Raw genomic sequence first — 14,078 nt, 5'->3', positions numbered from 1 at the left:
CTTCTGAATCCATCAAGCCATACCATTATTGGCCCACATTTCTTTGCTTTGTCCACAAGAATATTATGAGAAAATGTCCCCCCAAATTCCATGATAAAACCACAATATACTATGCACATGGCATTGTCCAAGTCTACCAGTTAAGTAGCCCTATCAAAAAGAAGTAAAAAAAATACAATTACTTTCAGGTGTAACAGTTGTAGCAAGGCTTAGACTGACTGCCTTGTGAGGTGGGCTTAAATCACCTAAGGCACAGGGAGTCATATTCTTCCCAAATCTGGAAGAGAGGAAGCTAATGAGTAATTAAAACTAGAGGGCATAATGTTTTGCTTTAGAGGAAGTTTAGATCTTTTTCCCAAGATAAGAGAGAAAACACCAAGAAGAGGAGGTTGCTAGGGGCCTGAAAGGGGTCGGGGGTTGGGGCAGATACATGAAGGGGAATGTGGAAAAACTGGTTGTCCTTATCTCTTCCTCAAGACTTTTTTCCACTGAGTGCCATTGGAACTCCTTTCTAAGTATTCTATTATCATGCTAAATAGTTATTCATTATTTTTATTAAAAAAAAACAGATGGTTGTCCCTGTGCTTTTCATTTCCTTGTGTTCCTTGTTTAATAGGATGAAGGCACAACACACCTCTGGGAGCCATAATGGAGAAACTGATCTTTCCTAGTTCAGGGCTGAGATCAGAACTTCCATGACTATTGTTACACTCTTTTCTAAGAACATAATCATGAGCCATTAATATTTTGTGAACCCATGCTGACTTATGATGATTGTTGTTTCTTTATTTCAGATGCAGAAACATGATGTGTTTTGATGAACTGTTCAAATCAAATAATCCATTGATAATAATTTACTGTATTGTCTACCTACTATGTGCTAGGTGTGGTGTAGGATTATGCTAATAAAACTCAGATATTTCTATTCCTCAGAGATTTGATTGTCAGAAGACTATCAATAAACAAACTTCAGACTCATTTTGATGGAAAAATAGTCCTTTTCTTTTAAAGAAAAAAAAGAATCAGTTATTTCGCAGTTTAGGAAAGGATGAGCAATAAAACATTATTCTTTCTTAAAATCACTTCCAATAACTAGGCTAACATTTCAGTGATGTGATTCATGAGAAAGCATGCAGAAAACAATGAAATGGATAGTCAAGTGTAGAACCCAAGTGACTATGATTTCTCCTTCATGCCTTAGTTGAGGATGATGAGGGGTGGAAAAGGAAAAAAAAATAAAAATATATCACAAAAAGTTACACACACACCCAGAGTATGCAAGAGTAATATATTTTTATTTAGTAAGAAAAAGCTTAGGTATGAATATATGCTGGTTTCATAACAGGCTTTATTTCTTTAAGTATACTATTCAAAAAAACTCAAAAAGAGAAAATATATCAAATGTGGTTGCTTTATGTAAGAATAATTAGTAAAAATATGTAAAAATATTAGAATAAACTCTAATTTTAAGGGAAAAAATAGGATGAATAACTACAATTAGGCAATTCCCAAACAATGTCAATATAATAGAAAAGGCTATCTTTAAATTTGTTGATTAAAAATATGATTTGACTGACTTTTCATGCAATAAATAATGTATTAAGCACCTACTATGGACCAAACCCTATACTATGTGCTGGGATATATGAACAGAAAATTGAGACAAGAAACTGTGTTGTGCTATGTAGCTAAACATTTCTAATTAGATTGACTGTAATCTTTCATGTCGGCCAGAAAAGAAAGGCTTTTAATACAATGTAATGTTACAGATTGTCCTTTTTCTCTTCTACTGTGATGCTATCAACATCACTGACAAATAAAAATGTTCAAGTTTCCTAAGTATTTCATATGACTATGATTTTTTTTTCTAATCTCTCTCCTCTTTTCTGAAGAATGATCAACTAATATGTATTCAGCACAGTAAGAAACACTGTAGGGCACATAGAATGAGGAGATATTGTGCCTATACTTAATGAGCTTCCCCCTGACACACAGAGACACATCATTCAACACTAGCTCTCTCGTTGGCCTTTACTGCCTGGCCTGGCAACTGTCTCTTCTAGCAATGCAATCCCTACTGCCTCATAGCTACTATGGGCCACATGGCCATAGCTACTAAAAAATCCAGAAAAGAATGTTATCACCAAAGTCCTTGCCACTGTTCAACATCAGAAATGGATATGGTTTTGTCAATGGAAGCAACTCTAAAAGATTTTTGTTCATATATTAGCCTTTTATTCATTCTATACTCCAGTCAGACTGAATTACTTGTCCTTCACAACACTGGACTTCCTTTCTGCCCCAAAGCTGAAGCCTCCCATATGATTGTCTCCCCCTGTGGATTCTTTGAGAGCAGGGATTGTCTCACTTTGTCATCTGTATTCCTAGTCCTTAGAACAGTGATTTGCACTAAGTAAGTACTCAATAAATGCTTTTTCATTCATTCATTTATGAATACTAAAATGTTCAGGAAAAGAAACACACTAACAAAAATGAAAGAAAAACTGTTATTGCAAACTTGATTTGGAATAAAATATCATACCCAGGTAACCTTGTATATTAATTTAACAAATTCAATTCAACAAGCATTTTAAGTGTCAATTATGTGCCAGACATTGTGAGAGCAAAGGTACTTGTGGATACAAAGACTAATAAATAGTGTCCTTAGAAATTTACACTTTAATAAAAACAAACTGACAAAATCCTCTGCCAAAATCAGACCATACTAAAAGGACTTTAGTGGAGTAAAAAGACATTCAATAAACCCAATCATTTTTTAAATATTTTTATTTGGTCAGATTTTCTCAAAAATATTTTTATGTGGAATATTTGTGTACACTTTCTATAAGCACAAGCAATGAAGATTATTATAATGAGAAAATTACAAAATCTATAGGCATATAAAAATATGTTTACTTTTTGGAAGTCCAGCATCAAAATACCATTTCTAGGGGATCAGCAAGCATTTATTAAACACCTACTATGTACTCATACCACTCAATATCTGCTGCTCTACCTGGTTTTAACTCCACCAAACAAGATGCCTCCTGGTGTCCACACACACACACACATACACACACACACACACACAGAGAAACACCCACACACATTTTCCTGCCTCTTTTTGTGTGTTAGATTGTAAGCTCTGTGAAGGTAAAGACTATCTTACTTTTTATTAATTGTATCCCTAGCATTTAGGACAGTTTGTGGCACATAGTAGGCACTTAATAAATATTTATTGGATTGGATTGCTTGATATTGTGCCAGGAGATATAAACTTACCTAGCTCTTAAAAGAAAGACTGAAGGCAAAAAGAAAAGGGGACTACAGAGGATGCGATGGATATATAGTATCATGGAAACAACAAACATGAGCTTAGACAGACTTTGAGAGAAAGTGGAGGATGAAAGAGCCTGGCATACTATGGAGTCATGAAGAGTCAGATGTGACAGAATGTTGGGACAACAACAAAGCACTTAAAATATTGTATGGAAAACAACAAAATAAAATCAGACAGCTAAGCCTTTTTCTCTTCCCAATCTTAGGAGTTGAGGCTTAGGACTGAGGCTAGCAAGTAAGAATCAGGGTTTCCAAAAAGCCATTTGTGGTCCTAGAGCTCTTGGAAGTGATCTCTGTACCCAAAGTGTCTTTTCAGTTCCTTAGGGGAGTAAGATATACACTCACTGTCTAGTTTGGGAGTTTTCCACTGGACAGAGAGTTCTAGATCTTCTCCTGAATTTTAAATTGAATTATTGAATTCAGCAGAAATAACAATGGAATTTTCACATGCTAGAGAAGGATTATCTCAAGAGGTTCAAGATCTTTACATAAGCTGGGATGAATAGCTCCAACTCTTGTCTCTCAATTTATACCTGGAGAGGATCAGTTAAATCTGCCTCTCCCTACTTATGCAATTAGGCAATGAAGGACACAAATGATATCTTATAGTCTAGTATTCCCAAAACTGGATTTGCTATGAATGCAGATTGACAACCTATCACTAACTTGTCATGAAAACAATTATCAATATGTTTTAAGGCTCATAGAATATTTCTGGAGATTTAGAGAAGTTTACCACTCCCTAAACTTTGAGCTCTTTCCTTAATGCACTAGGAAGCAAAAGTGGCAACTTCAGTTTTATGCCTGAACAACTGATTTTAAAAAACTTACAATTCTCTGAATTCATTCTTCTCATAGCCTGCACTCCCTACTTTAAGCCACCCTACATTTTATAAGCTGTTTTTCCTAGTCCCAGATTTATAATCAAGAGAGGTCTCAGATGGTATTACTTATCTCTAGGAGTAGCTATCCTCTTCTCTAGTACTAAAATTTAGCCTTGCAATAAAATAATGCTTTTGATTTCAATTAGTATAAAAGAGATTTAATGAAAAATAAAACTATACCAACAGTTATCATTCTTTCCAAACTATACTTTTGTTTCCCTTCATGATTCTTATTTTCAATTGCCAATAAAACTGAATGCAATTATCTAATGCTTGAACCATTATATAAATCACTTGCTGGATGTTAAGGGCTACCCTTGAAAGAGGCTATCCCATCATGTTCTTAAATTGGCTCCAGAAGACTTCAATTTAACTTCATTCTCATTAATGTTGGACAATTAGTATTTCATACATACCCTCTTTGCCACTTAAAAAAAGAAATCTTTAATGAAGACTGATTATGCTCCTAAGAGAACTGAAAATTGAAATGGGTTTAAGAATAATCCTTAGTTTAACAAACATTTGTTAATCTTCTACTACATGCAAAACACTTTGTAAGGCACTGGGTAAAAGTGAAAAACCAAATTACACACAGCTCCTGTCCTCAAAGAGCTTTTGTTCTCATTGGAGTGGTAGGATCTGTTAAGGTATATACAAGATTAATTATTTTTCAGCTTAGAATATGACTAAGTTTACAGGATAGGACAAATAGGGTGAACTGAGAGATTTGTAATAATTTCACATGGTGGTAATCTGGGAAAGTTTTTGTTTGCCTTAAGTGTTCAGTACATTCAGGAAAAAAACATCAAAATAAGACTTCGAAAAGTGTTTTGAAGTCAGACTATGCTCTGCTGGGGAGGAGTTTCTGCTGTAATTCAAATACCGTTCTTAATTTTTTTTTTAAAAAAGTCTCTTCTCCTTTGCTCTACCATGAACTATATATAGATATAGATAAAGATATACACATGCATGCTTTTATATATATGTATATATATATGTAAAAAAAAGTGATTTCAAAAAGCAAATTTTTTCAAGAAAGTTCAGCAATGAGTCAGTTCATTCTAGATGTTGGATTAATCATTTACTATCACCAGCAGAGATGATGACCACCTATTTTAAGATGAATTAATTTAAAATAAAATGATTTCATAAACAACTTTTTAGTATAACATTTCAAAGGATGAAGAAATACAAACAATAGTGAAAAGTTATCTCTAGACATCTAGTTGACATAATGTATACAGTATTGAACATGGAGGTTGGACTACCTGAGTTCAAAGAATGCCTCAGATTCCCCACTTACAAAATGGGAATAATAGTACGACCCACCTCACAAGATTATTTTGAGGGTCAGATGAGATAACATACAAATCACTTTGCAAAATTGAAAGTGTTACACAAATGTGAGCTATTATTATTATTTCTAACAAGTCAAACTTTTATTGCTTTCCCAAAATTTGCTAGCAAAGTACTTCGCTTTATAGAGCTATAAACATAAAAGAAAAACAAAAAAGAAACCAAAAAAACAAAAAACAAAAACCCCCTGACTACTCTTCTACTACGTCTTTATCTGCTGAGTTAAGAAATACCATATTAAGACTTAAGGAGGGAAAATTTGTTAGCAGTAGATAGTTCAAATGTTTTACCAGTCCACAATATATTTTGGGTTAGGGAATAATTTTCTAGTCCAGTGGTGTCAAACTGAAATAGAAATGGGCCCAATAAACTATACATAAGGATGCCAGTGGGCTGCATATTGACTCAGTTTTAAAATGTAATATTTTCCCATGTTTTATTGTATTATTATTTATTTTATTAAGTATTTCCTAATACATTTCAATTTGGTTTTGGCCACACTGGGAGAGTCGTGGGCCACATTTTACATTGCATTTTTGACACCTATGTCCTAGTCCCTTCCTCTGGCCAAAGATAAGACCACAGTCATGCCTTAAACCATTGGATCCCCTTTAGGAATCCATTTTCAAAAATGTTTTTATGTTTCTAATTACCATAGAAACCTTAGTTCCTGGAAAGCAAACACCTGGGGATTTCATTTTAATGAATGGTACAAAAGATGCAACTATCTAAATTTTTTCAAGGATTTTTTTTTGGCACAACCTTTAGTTAGATGTTTCATTCACTTGGTCTTATTAATGTGTGCGTGCGTGTGTGTGTGTGTATGTGTGTAGCTTTTTTTTCAGTAAATTCTTCCATCTCACTGTGGCATGGATGGACTACATGGGTCCTTTCCAACTCTAGAACTGTTATCCCATGATCTTAAAGAACATGAACTTGGGTTTTGGGAGTCTATGCTAGTGTAGCATAGACTATGGTCAGTCTTACCATCCTAGAAATGTTTAGGGTATAGATGTGCCCAGCAATTGACTGTATGTCTGCAGCCCAAAGATCAGTCTAGCTAAACCCAGGGAGACAAATTACCACGAAATTGTCTAGCTCATAGATGTAAACTATGTAAGTAAAGCAAGATGATTATAATCTGCCTTGATGGATTTTTAAGGGCCTTAAGTGAAAGCTAAGAAATTTGACTTTATCCAATTTGGAAAAGTTAAAGGTTTGGGTATAGGTGAAAGTGACATGAACAAAGTCATGCTTTAGAAAGTCTGGTGTGGCAGAAAGCACAGGGTGTGAGTGATAAAATGTCTTATTTAAATGCAATATATATATATACACATTCATACTTGCATATATATATATATATACTATCTTTTCTTTTTAAATAAATATTTGTTTAGCAAATGAAAATAGAATTAACTCAATCTTTAGACTCATAAAATTATAAAGTCTATATCAAAGGCTTCTGGGTCAAACTAAGAAGTATTTTATCCTGGTGCACTGGAAAGAGTAATGGATGTAGACACAATGTACTTTAGTTTGCATCCCAATTCAGGCACTTATGTAAAATACGTGACCTGGAACAAGTCCCTTCATCTTTCTTGTCCTTACTTTCTTCATCCATAAAAAGAAGGAATTGGACTAGATAACTCTGAAGATTCCTTCTAATTCTGCATCTGTAAGTGTGGTCCTAACCTTGAAAGACATTTGAGAACTGGCAGTTCCAAAATGGATTCCCAAAACTGGCTGATTTGTTCCCTCCCTTTACTTTGTGAAAATGAAGTATTATAAAAGTTATGACAATACTAAACTTATCTCTTAATCCTTTGACTATTATTTGCAGTTTACTGAACTTACCCGTCCTGCATAGTGCATAATAGTGAAGGTGGTACAATGATCTTTGAGTGCCACATTTCCATTCCCATCTTTAATGGCAGAATACACCACATTAGAATTGGAAGATTCCAAGAGAGACTGCAGCCATTTGGGAAGATTAGATTCCAGTGATCCAAGCACTTGGCTCTCTTCATCCAACAAAGAGAGAAATCCAGATGGCTTCTGAAAAGCAAAAGAAACAATACTTTAAAAAGGCCTTGGGCAGTTCTTCTACTCTAATCCTTTCAATTTGGTATTTTTTTTTGTTAAATAGAAAAATTGTTTAATATTTTGTGGCTAAGAAAGTACTCATAACCATCACTTTTTAAAGTTAGATTGTTTTCTAAGTACTAGAAAGTGACTTTTTAGACATTTTTTATGAATTGAATTTCATCCTGACACATTTCATTAAAAACAATGGGATTACAAATTAAAAGAGTTCTCATTGAAATGAGCTAAAAATGTTGCTTATGTCAGGAAAGTTGCAGTTTATTTTAATATATGGGAGTTGGTCTAACCCAAACTAAGCACTTCATATTTCAGTTAGGAAGAAGAAGAAAAAGAAGAAATCACCACCAACAAACATGAGAAAGAAAAAAGACTAAGTCTCAAGATTATGTGACAAAATCCCACTCAGCAGGAAGTAGGAAGTGCCTCTATGACATTCCACAGTTCAGACCTAGAAAAAGCAACCGTGCAGAAGAAAGTTATAAATCTCAAATTAGAAGGCTGATCATTTGTGACTGCCAAAGAAAAGAACTAAAGCACTACAGTATCCGATGTTCTAAAATTAATTCTGCATCACTGGAAAGGGCTGCTTAACAGTACTTCCCAGCCTCCAACATCTCCCCCATATTTAGCATACCATTCTGCCTACATAGTTTGGACATCTGTTGAACAACTTTTTTACCTAGTGCTTTGTATCACTTTACTCCCTCAATTTGATCCCTAGGAAAAGTGCTGGAGTAAAGTTTAAAATGGCCTTTTTAACTAAGATAATTGGTTGAGTCCATGCCCATACAGATAGTCTTCTGTAATCCAATTTAGAGTTGGTTCTGAGAAGCTCTATCCCCAGAGTGTGGCCTCCTTCTCTACAATAACTGATAACAGTCTATCAAGGATCACTGGTGGAAGGAAAGGAAGAATAGCAATTTGTACTAATAAAGGATATACCTATACTGAGAAACTCATAGACTTTTTGAAATATTGATGTAAGAAATAATGTAATTTAGTGAGCAGAGAGATCTAACACATTTTGTCAATGTTCATACATTAATGCCATTTTCCTAGTGAGGCCTGAAGATAGAGGCTTCATGAATAGATTGAATAGGCAGCTGCCTTCACGGTTTAATGTAAGGCCCCCAAACATGCCCCATCTTCATACATAAAAAGAAGGAATTGGACTAGATAACTCTGAAGATTCCTTCTAATTCTGCATCTATAAGTGTGGTCCTAACCTTGAAAGACATTTGAGAACTGGTAGTTCCAAAATGGATTCCCAAAAGTGGCTGATTTGTTCCCTCCCTTTACTTTGTGAAAATGAAGTATTATAAAAGTTATGACAATACTAAACTTATCCCTTAATCCTTTGTCTATTATTTGCAGTTTACTGAAGATAGAGGCTCCATCCAATCTTAATAGGTGATATTCCACCCTTATAGAGTGAATCCTTTGGATCTTGAATGCTTTCAACAATTCCAGAGTAGCTTACCAAAATGCAAGTATTTGCTAGAGGAATCAGTTTTGATCAGTTTCAACTAAAGCTAATGGAAATTATTTATATAATATTTCCGATCATCTCAGCTATCTGGCCTTGTGGGAATGGGGCACAAAGTACTGGGTATAGGAGACTGGTGATCTTTGGGCAAAGGAGAAATCCAGAATATGAAGTGTTTATTTTATTTTATTTTTTTTTTTTTGAGAGAGACAGAGACAGAGAAAGACAGAGAGTGAGAAAGACAGAAACAGAGATTTTCAGCTAGAGGAATGGGACTAGGAAAGATTCTTAGAAGTGGCATTCCAGTTCTTTCCTAGAAGGAAGAGAAGTATTTCAGCTTCAAGGAAGAGAAGCATTTCTGCAGTTGAAGATCAAGCACTAGAGAAGGCCTTCATGAATATGCACAGATCACACCTGGGTGAGTGATAGATAAAACTAAGGAGCAAATATTCCCATTGGGAAGCTCTTTAGGAAGGTTTCCACTGAAAGGGCATACTAACCAAAGAAGATAAGCATAATAGCCCTTTATTATGGGTGTATTTTGACTCACACAAAGGAATTCTTTGTGACCTAACTTGAGACCCTGAAGTACACAAAGAGCTGAACAAGGGAAGAGGGTACAAGTATACATTTGAATCAGTTGCTAGAGAGACAAGGATATCACTAGCTCTCTGGAGGAGACAGTATACACCAGATATTCAATAACCAAAGAGAACATTTGGGTTATAAGTTGATCTTTAGGTAATGATAGAAGTAAAATGGGGATGAATAATCTAGTGAGCAGTCTGAAATTCCTGTAATTCTATGAAATAGATTGGAGAAAGATCTAAGAATGCCTTGAATGCTAGTTTAAGAAGTGTGTATTTTATTATTTAGGTAATAAGGGGCCAGTATAGATAATAATCATATTTACAGTATATATGTATAAAATCTCATTTGATCACAACAACCCTACCAAAGGAAAAAACAACCTGCAAAAATCCCTTATTTTACAGATGAGGAAACTGAAGCTGAGAAACATTACATGACTTCATCAGGAGCTGGTAAGTGTCTGAGGGCAGGATATAAGCTCAGCCCAGCACTATAAATATGTGTGCGTGTGTATGAGTGTGTGTGTGTGTGTGTGTGTGTGTGTGTCCACACACTCTGCCACTTACTGCCTCTAATAATAGTGAACATTTATAAAGAACTTTATGGTTTGCAAAGTGCTTTACATATATTATTTGATCATTACAACAACCTTGTGAGGTAGTTATTATTATTATGCCCATTTTACAGATGAGAAAACTGAACCTAAGAGAAATAAAGTGACTTGCTCAGGGGACGATAGCTTGCAAGTGACTAGGGCAGGATTTGAACTCAGATTTTTGTGACTGCAAATCTTTTTTCCATTATTCTAAGATCCTTTCCAATAGAAATCTTTGAATAGGAGAGTAGCATAGTCAGACATGTGCATTAGGAACATAATTTTGGCAGCTATGTATAGAATGGATTGGAAAAGGAGAAAATAAAGACATGGAGACCACAAAAAAAGATATCACTAGTCTAGTTGGGAGGTGATATGGTCTCAAATGGTAGAAATGAAGGTAAAGAAGCACTATTTAAGTGAAAGAAAAGGATGAAGTACTGAAGATGTTCTAGAGAGCCAATGGCCAGAATTGAGGCTTATGGGCATCTGGAAGTGAAGAACTTGCTTAAAGAGATATTGGATACCAAAAATTAAGTGGAAATCAGAGGACAAACTTTGCCTTCTTAACAATCCCACCTCCAGATGGACTCTTGTGCATATTATCTTAACTCAGTCTATATACTGATGAGAGGCAGGATATAGTAGAAAGAGCACTGAATATGACATCAGAAGACATCATCTGAAACTTTTTAACTTACACTGTCAACTTATGAATCACATATAGGGTGATCTGGAGGAAGAGGGGTTCCAGTTGCAATTTAAAGAAGGGAAAGTATATGTTAAGGAACAGAAAAAAAAGTCTTTTTTTTTTTTTAATTTGGGCAAAGAACTGTAAGTGAAGAATAAGGACCGATTGTAGGAATATAATGTGGGCCTTGGCATCGTGCACACACAATGACAGAACAGATGAACAGAGGAATAAGACTGGGGAGAAGAAGAGGAGATGATTATAAACAACTCTCCCCCATTAATATTCAGGTGGGGGAGGAGGGAGGCAACTTGATTAAGTTTTACTAGGGAAATTTTTATGAGAATTTAGGCAGGGGGGGTGGTTCAGATTGTATTTCTTTTAAAATGGAATAGATAACTTTTTTTTTTTTCCTTTCTGAGATAGCTCAAGAGTAGTTCTGTCTAAAGATAAGGAGAATAGACTAAATGTCTTCTTGGGGTCCCTTCCAGCACCACAATTTAATGATTTTTTGAATCTATTTTTATAGGGTAAAAAATAGTATACTCTCTAAAATAGCTGAATAGTGTCCTTTTCAAAGAACCATCAAGCACTTTAGATATATATTCTATAAATACTCATAATAGCTATATGTATGGGTCAGTGAATATTGATATCTACCTAATTTAGATAAGGAAACTGAGGCAAAAAGTCACTTAACACATAAACTGAAGTTCAGCAATGATGAATGGACAAATTTGATTCTGAAATACAAACCAAGTTTTATTTTTTTAGTTTTTTTTCCCATTTAGTCTTAAAGTCTTGGCCAACAGTTCACTATTGAAGTTCATATAACCTTTGACTATGAGTATTAAGGAAATCTTATGAATGTGTTTTATGATTCCTCTAGTCTTAGAGATTATATTATAAATTGTGAACATTAAGAGTTTGCAGCTGTGCCAAAAGATGATTCTTTAGGGATGGAGCCAAAGTTGAGCATTTTTATAACAAGATGATCATATATTTCCTACTACTCATTCAGTAAATTGGTAATCATCCAAGAGCTCTTTCGGGAAAAGGTAGTGTGTGTTCTTCAACAGATTTGGAAAGGTAATAAATATATTCAAGGGTTTATAGATGAAGAGGTTTCAAAAAAGTTCACTTAAAAGAAAGCAGTTTATCTCTATTATTTTAAGATTTATACTGCTTGAAAAATATGCAATTGTACCAAGTGGATATGCAGGGTACCTGGAAAAAAAAATCCAAAGCTGCCGTCTGGTTACTAGGAGAATATGTTGTTTCCATGGTAACTCCCTCTTGTACACATTCTGTTTGCTCTTGTAGAAAAAGCACTTCATTGATATACTGATGTATCTTCTCATTGGTCATGTTGACACAGAGCTATTGTGACAAAAAAAAGAAAGAAAAGAAAACATTTACAAAACAATTAGGCAGTTCAGTATTAACTGTATTTAAAAAGAAGTGTTTGATGAAATGGAGACACATGAGAGTTCCAAACCAACTAGATCATACAGGTAAAAGTATGTCATTGCTCTCATATAAGTCAGAATAAAAAAAATTTACTCCATATTTTAATATAACTTTTTAAAAAAATATAGCTTCAGTTGAATTAAGAGTTTTCAAAATCCAAACCAAAACCTTATAGTAGCCACTTAGTACAGCAGTTTAAATTTTTTTAAAATATCTTCTCTAGCTATTATGTTCTGGTTTCAATTACAAATTAAAATTTCTAGGTTATTTAAATGACACTGTACCCCAAAGTATATTTTTCCTTCACTGGAACAATGCTGTAGCCATTTGTGGACAGATTTTAAAGTCATCTCTCATTTCAAATATATTTGACTTGCTTTCAATATTTAAGACAAAAAAAAAGATGTCAACCATTATCATCATTGTAATAACTCATATACATTATATCAGCATGGGAAGCAACTATCTACAGATAGTCAGTTCAGGACAGGATTGCAGCATCAAGCTCCAAGTTAAGATGGAGGAAGGTGAGCAAAAGATCCCAGGGTTACCAGGATAATATCTAGAAGAAGTAATATCTTTATAGAAGATCAAATATAAAGTATCTAGATAGAATCTGAAAGAAAAAATCTGGTCAATACAAGTAGCAACCTAGAACTCAGGAAATCAGGTAGATCAAGAGAATGGCACCAATGCTCAAAACATAGAAGTGAGATGTGCCAAGATAGTGCCAAGACTTCTTCAATAATCATTAACAAATATTAAGTACCTAGTATAACTAAAGCATTCTGCTAGGTGCCAGAAGTACAATTTTTTTTAAATGACATAGTTCTTGCTCTCAAGGACCCTTTAATTTTCTTTTGAAGGTTTCTCTTGCCCTTTTTTTAATCATTTGTCTTGAATAGGATTTGGTGACTGGCTGTGAGCTATCCCCAAAAGAAAGGTGCACTTCATATATTCTCTGATCCTAAAATGGGGCAGAGATCAAAAAACTAGGACAGCAAGAGTATAGTCATTCCTTCCACATCACAAGGATTAGTGGAGCAGTACCCCTGCGATCTGGAAAATCCATGTAAAACTTTTTGGTCCTCTCTTCATACCAGAGAAGAAGTCTGATTTTTTTTTTCTTTTTCTTTTATGGGGTGTTTACAGTACCTTATTGTAAAATTTGGGTTAAGTATTTAATCATAGGCTACATATAGGTCAATGTTAAGTAAATAAATTGTATGAATAAGAAATAAAATAATATGAAATACTACAGTAATTTCTTATGCCAACCCATAATATATTGAAACAGCAATACATTGAAATCACAATGAGGAAAATTGTGACGTAGAAGGGATAAGTGTACTTTGCATTTGTACTTATCCACCATCTATCTCTCTATCTATCTATCCATCAAATCTATCTAAATTCCTTCCACCCTACCTCCCCCTACAGGATTATTATTCCTTTCTGAGATACAAATTCATATGGCTAGATGAGACAATTGCCTTTTGAACAACAGTGTCCATTGTGAGGAAATTCCGCTTCAAGAACAGGTTGAGTGAGCTCAGTACCTGA

The 14,078-nt window shown here is 34.5% G+C and overlaps 1 protein-coding gene across 1 annotated transcript in view; it reads right to left on the bottom strand.

Moving 5' to 3' along the window:
• LOC114046106 (unconventional myosin-XVI-like) overlaps window positions 1-14,078 on the bottom strand; it is a 682,808-nt gene that overhangs the window by 220,689 nt on the left and 448,041 nt on the right. Inside the window, exons 22-23 of the mRNA XM_027866360.1 lie at window positions 12,273-12,425; window positions 7,434-7,634 (exon numbers count right to left, since the gene is read on the bottom strand). Coding sequence (XP_027722161.1) covers window positions 7,434-7,634; window positions 12,273-12,425 — 354 coding nt within the window. The remainder of the gene's footprint in view (window positions 1-7,433; window positions 7,635-12,272; window positions 12,426-14,078) is intronic.

The sequence above is a fragment of the Vombatus ursinus genome, unplaced genomic scaffold (genome assembly GCF_900497805.2).
Source record: "Vombatus ursinus unplaced genomic scaffold, bare-nosed wombat genome assembly UNPS02014781.1, whole genome shotgun sequence".
NCBI lineage: Eukaryota > Metazoa > Chordata > Mammalia > Diprotodontia > Vombatidae > Vombatus > Vombatus ursinus.
The sequence above is the reverse complement of the archived record's forward strand: the minus strand, read 5'-3'. Positions and strand labels throughout refer to the sequence as shown.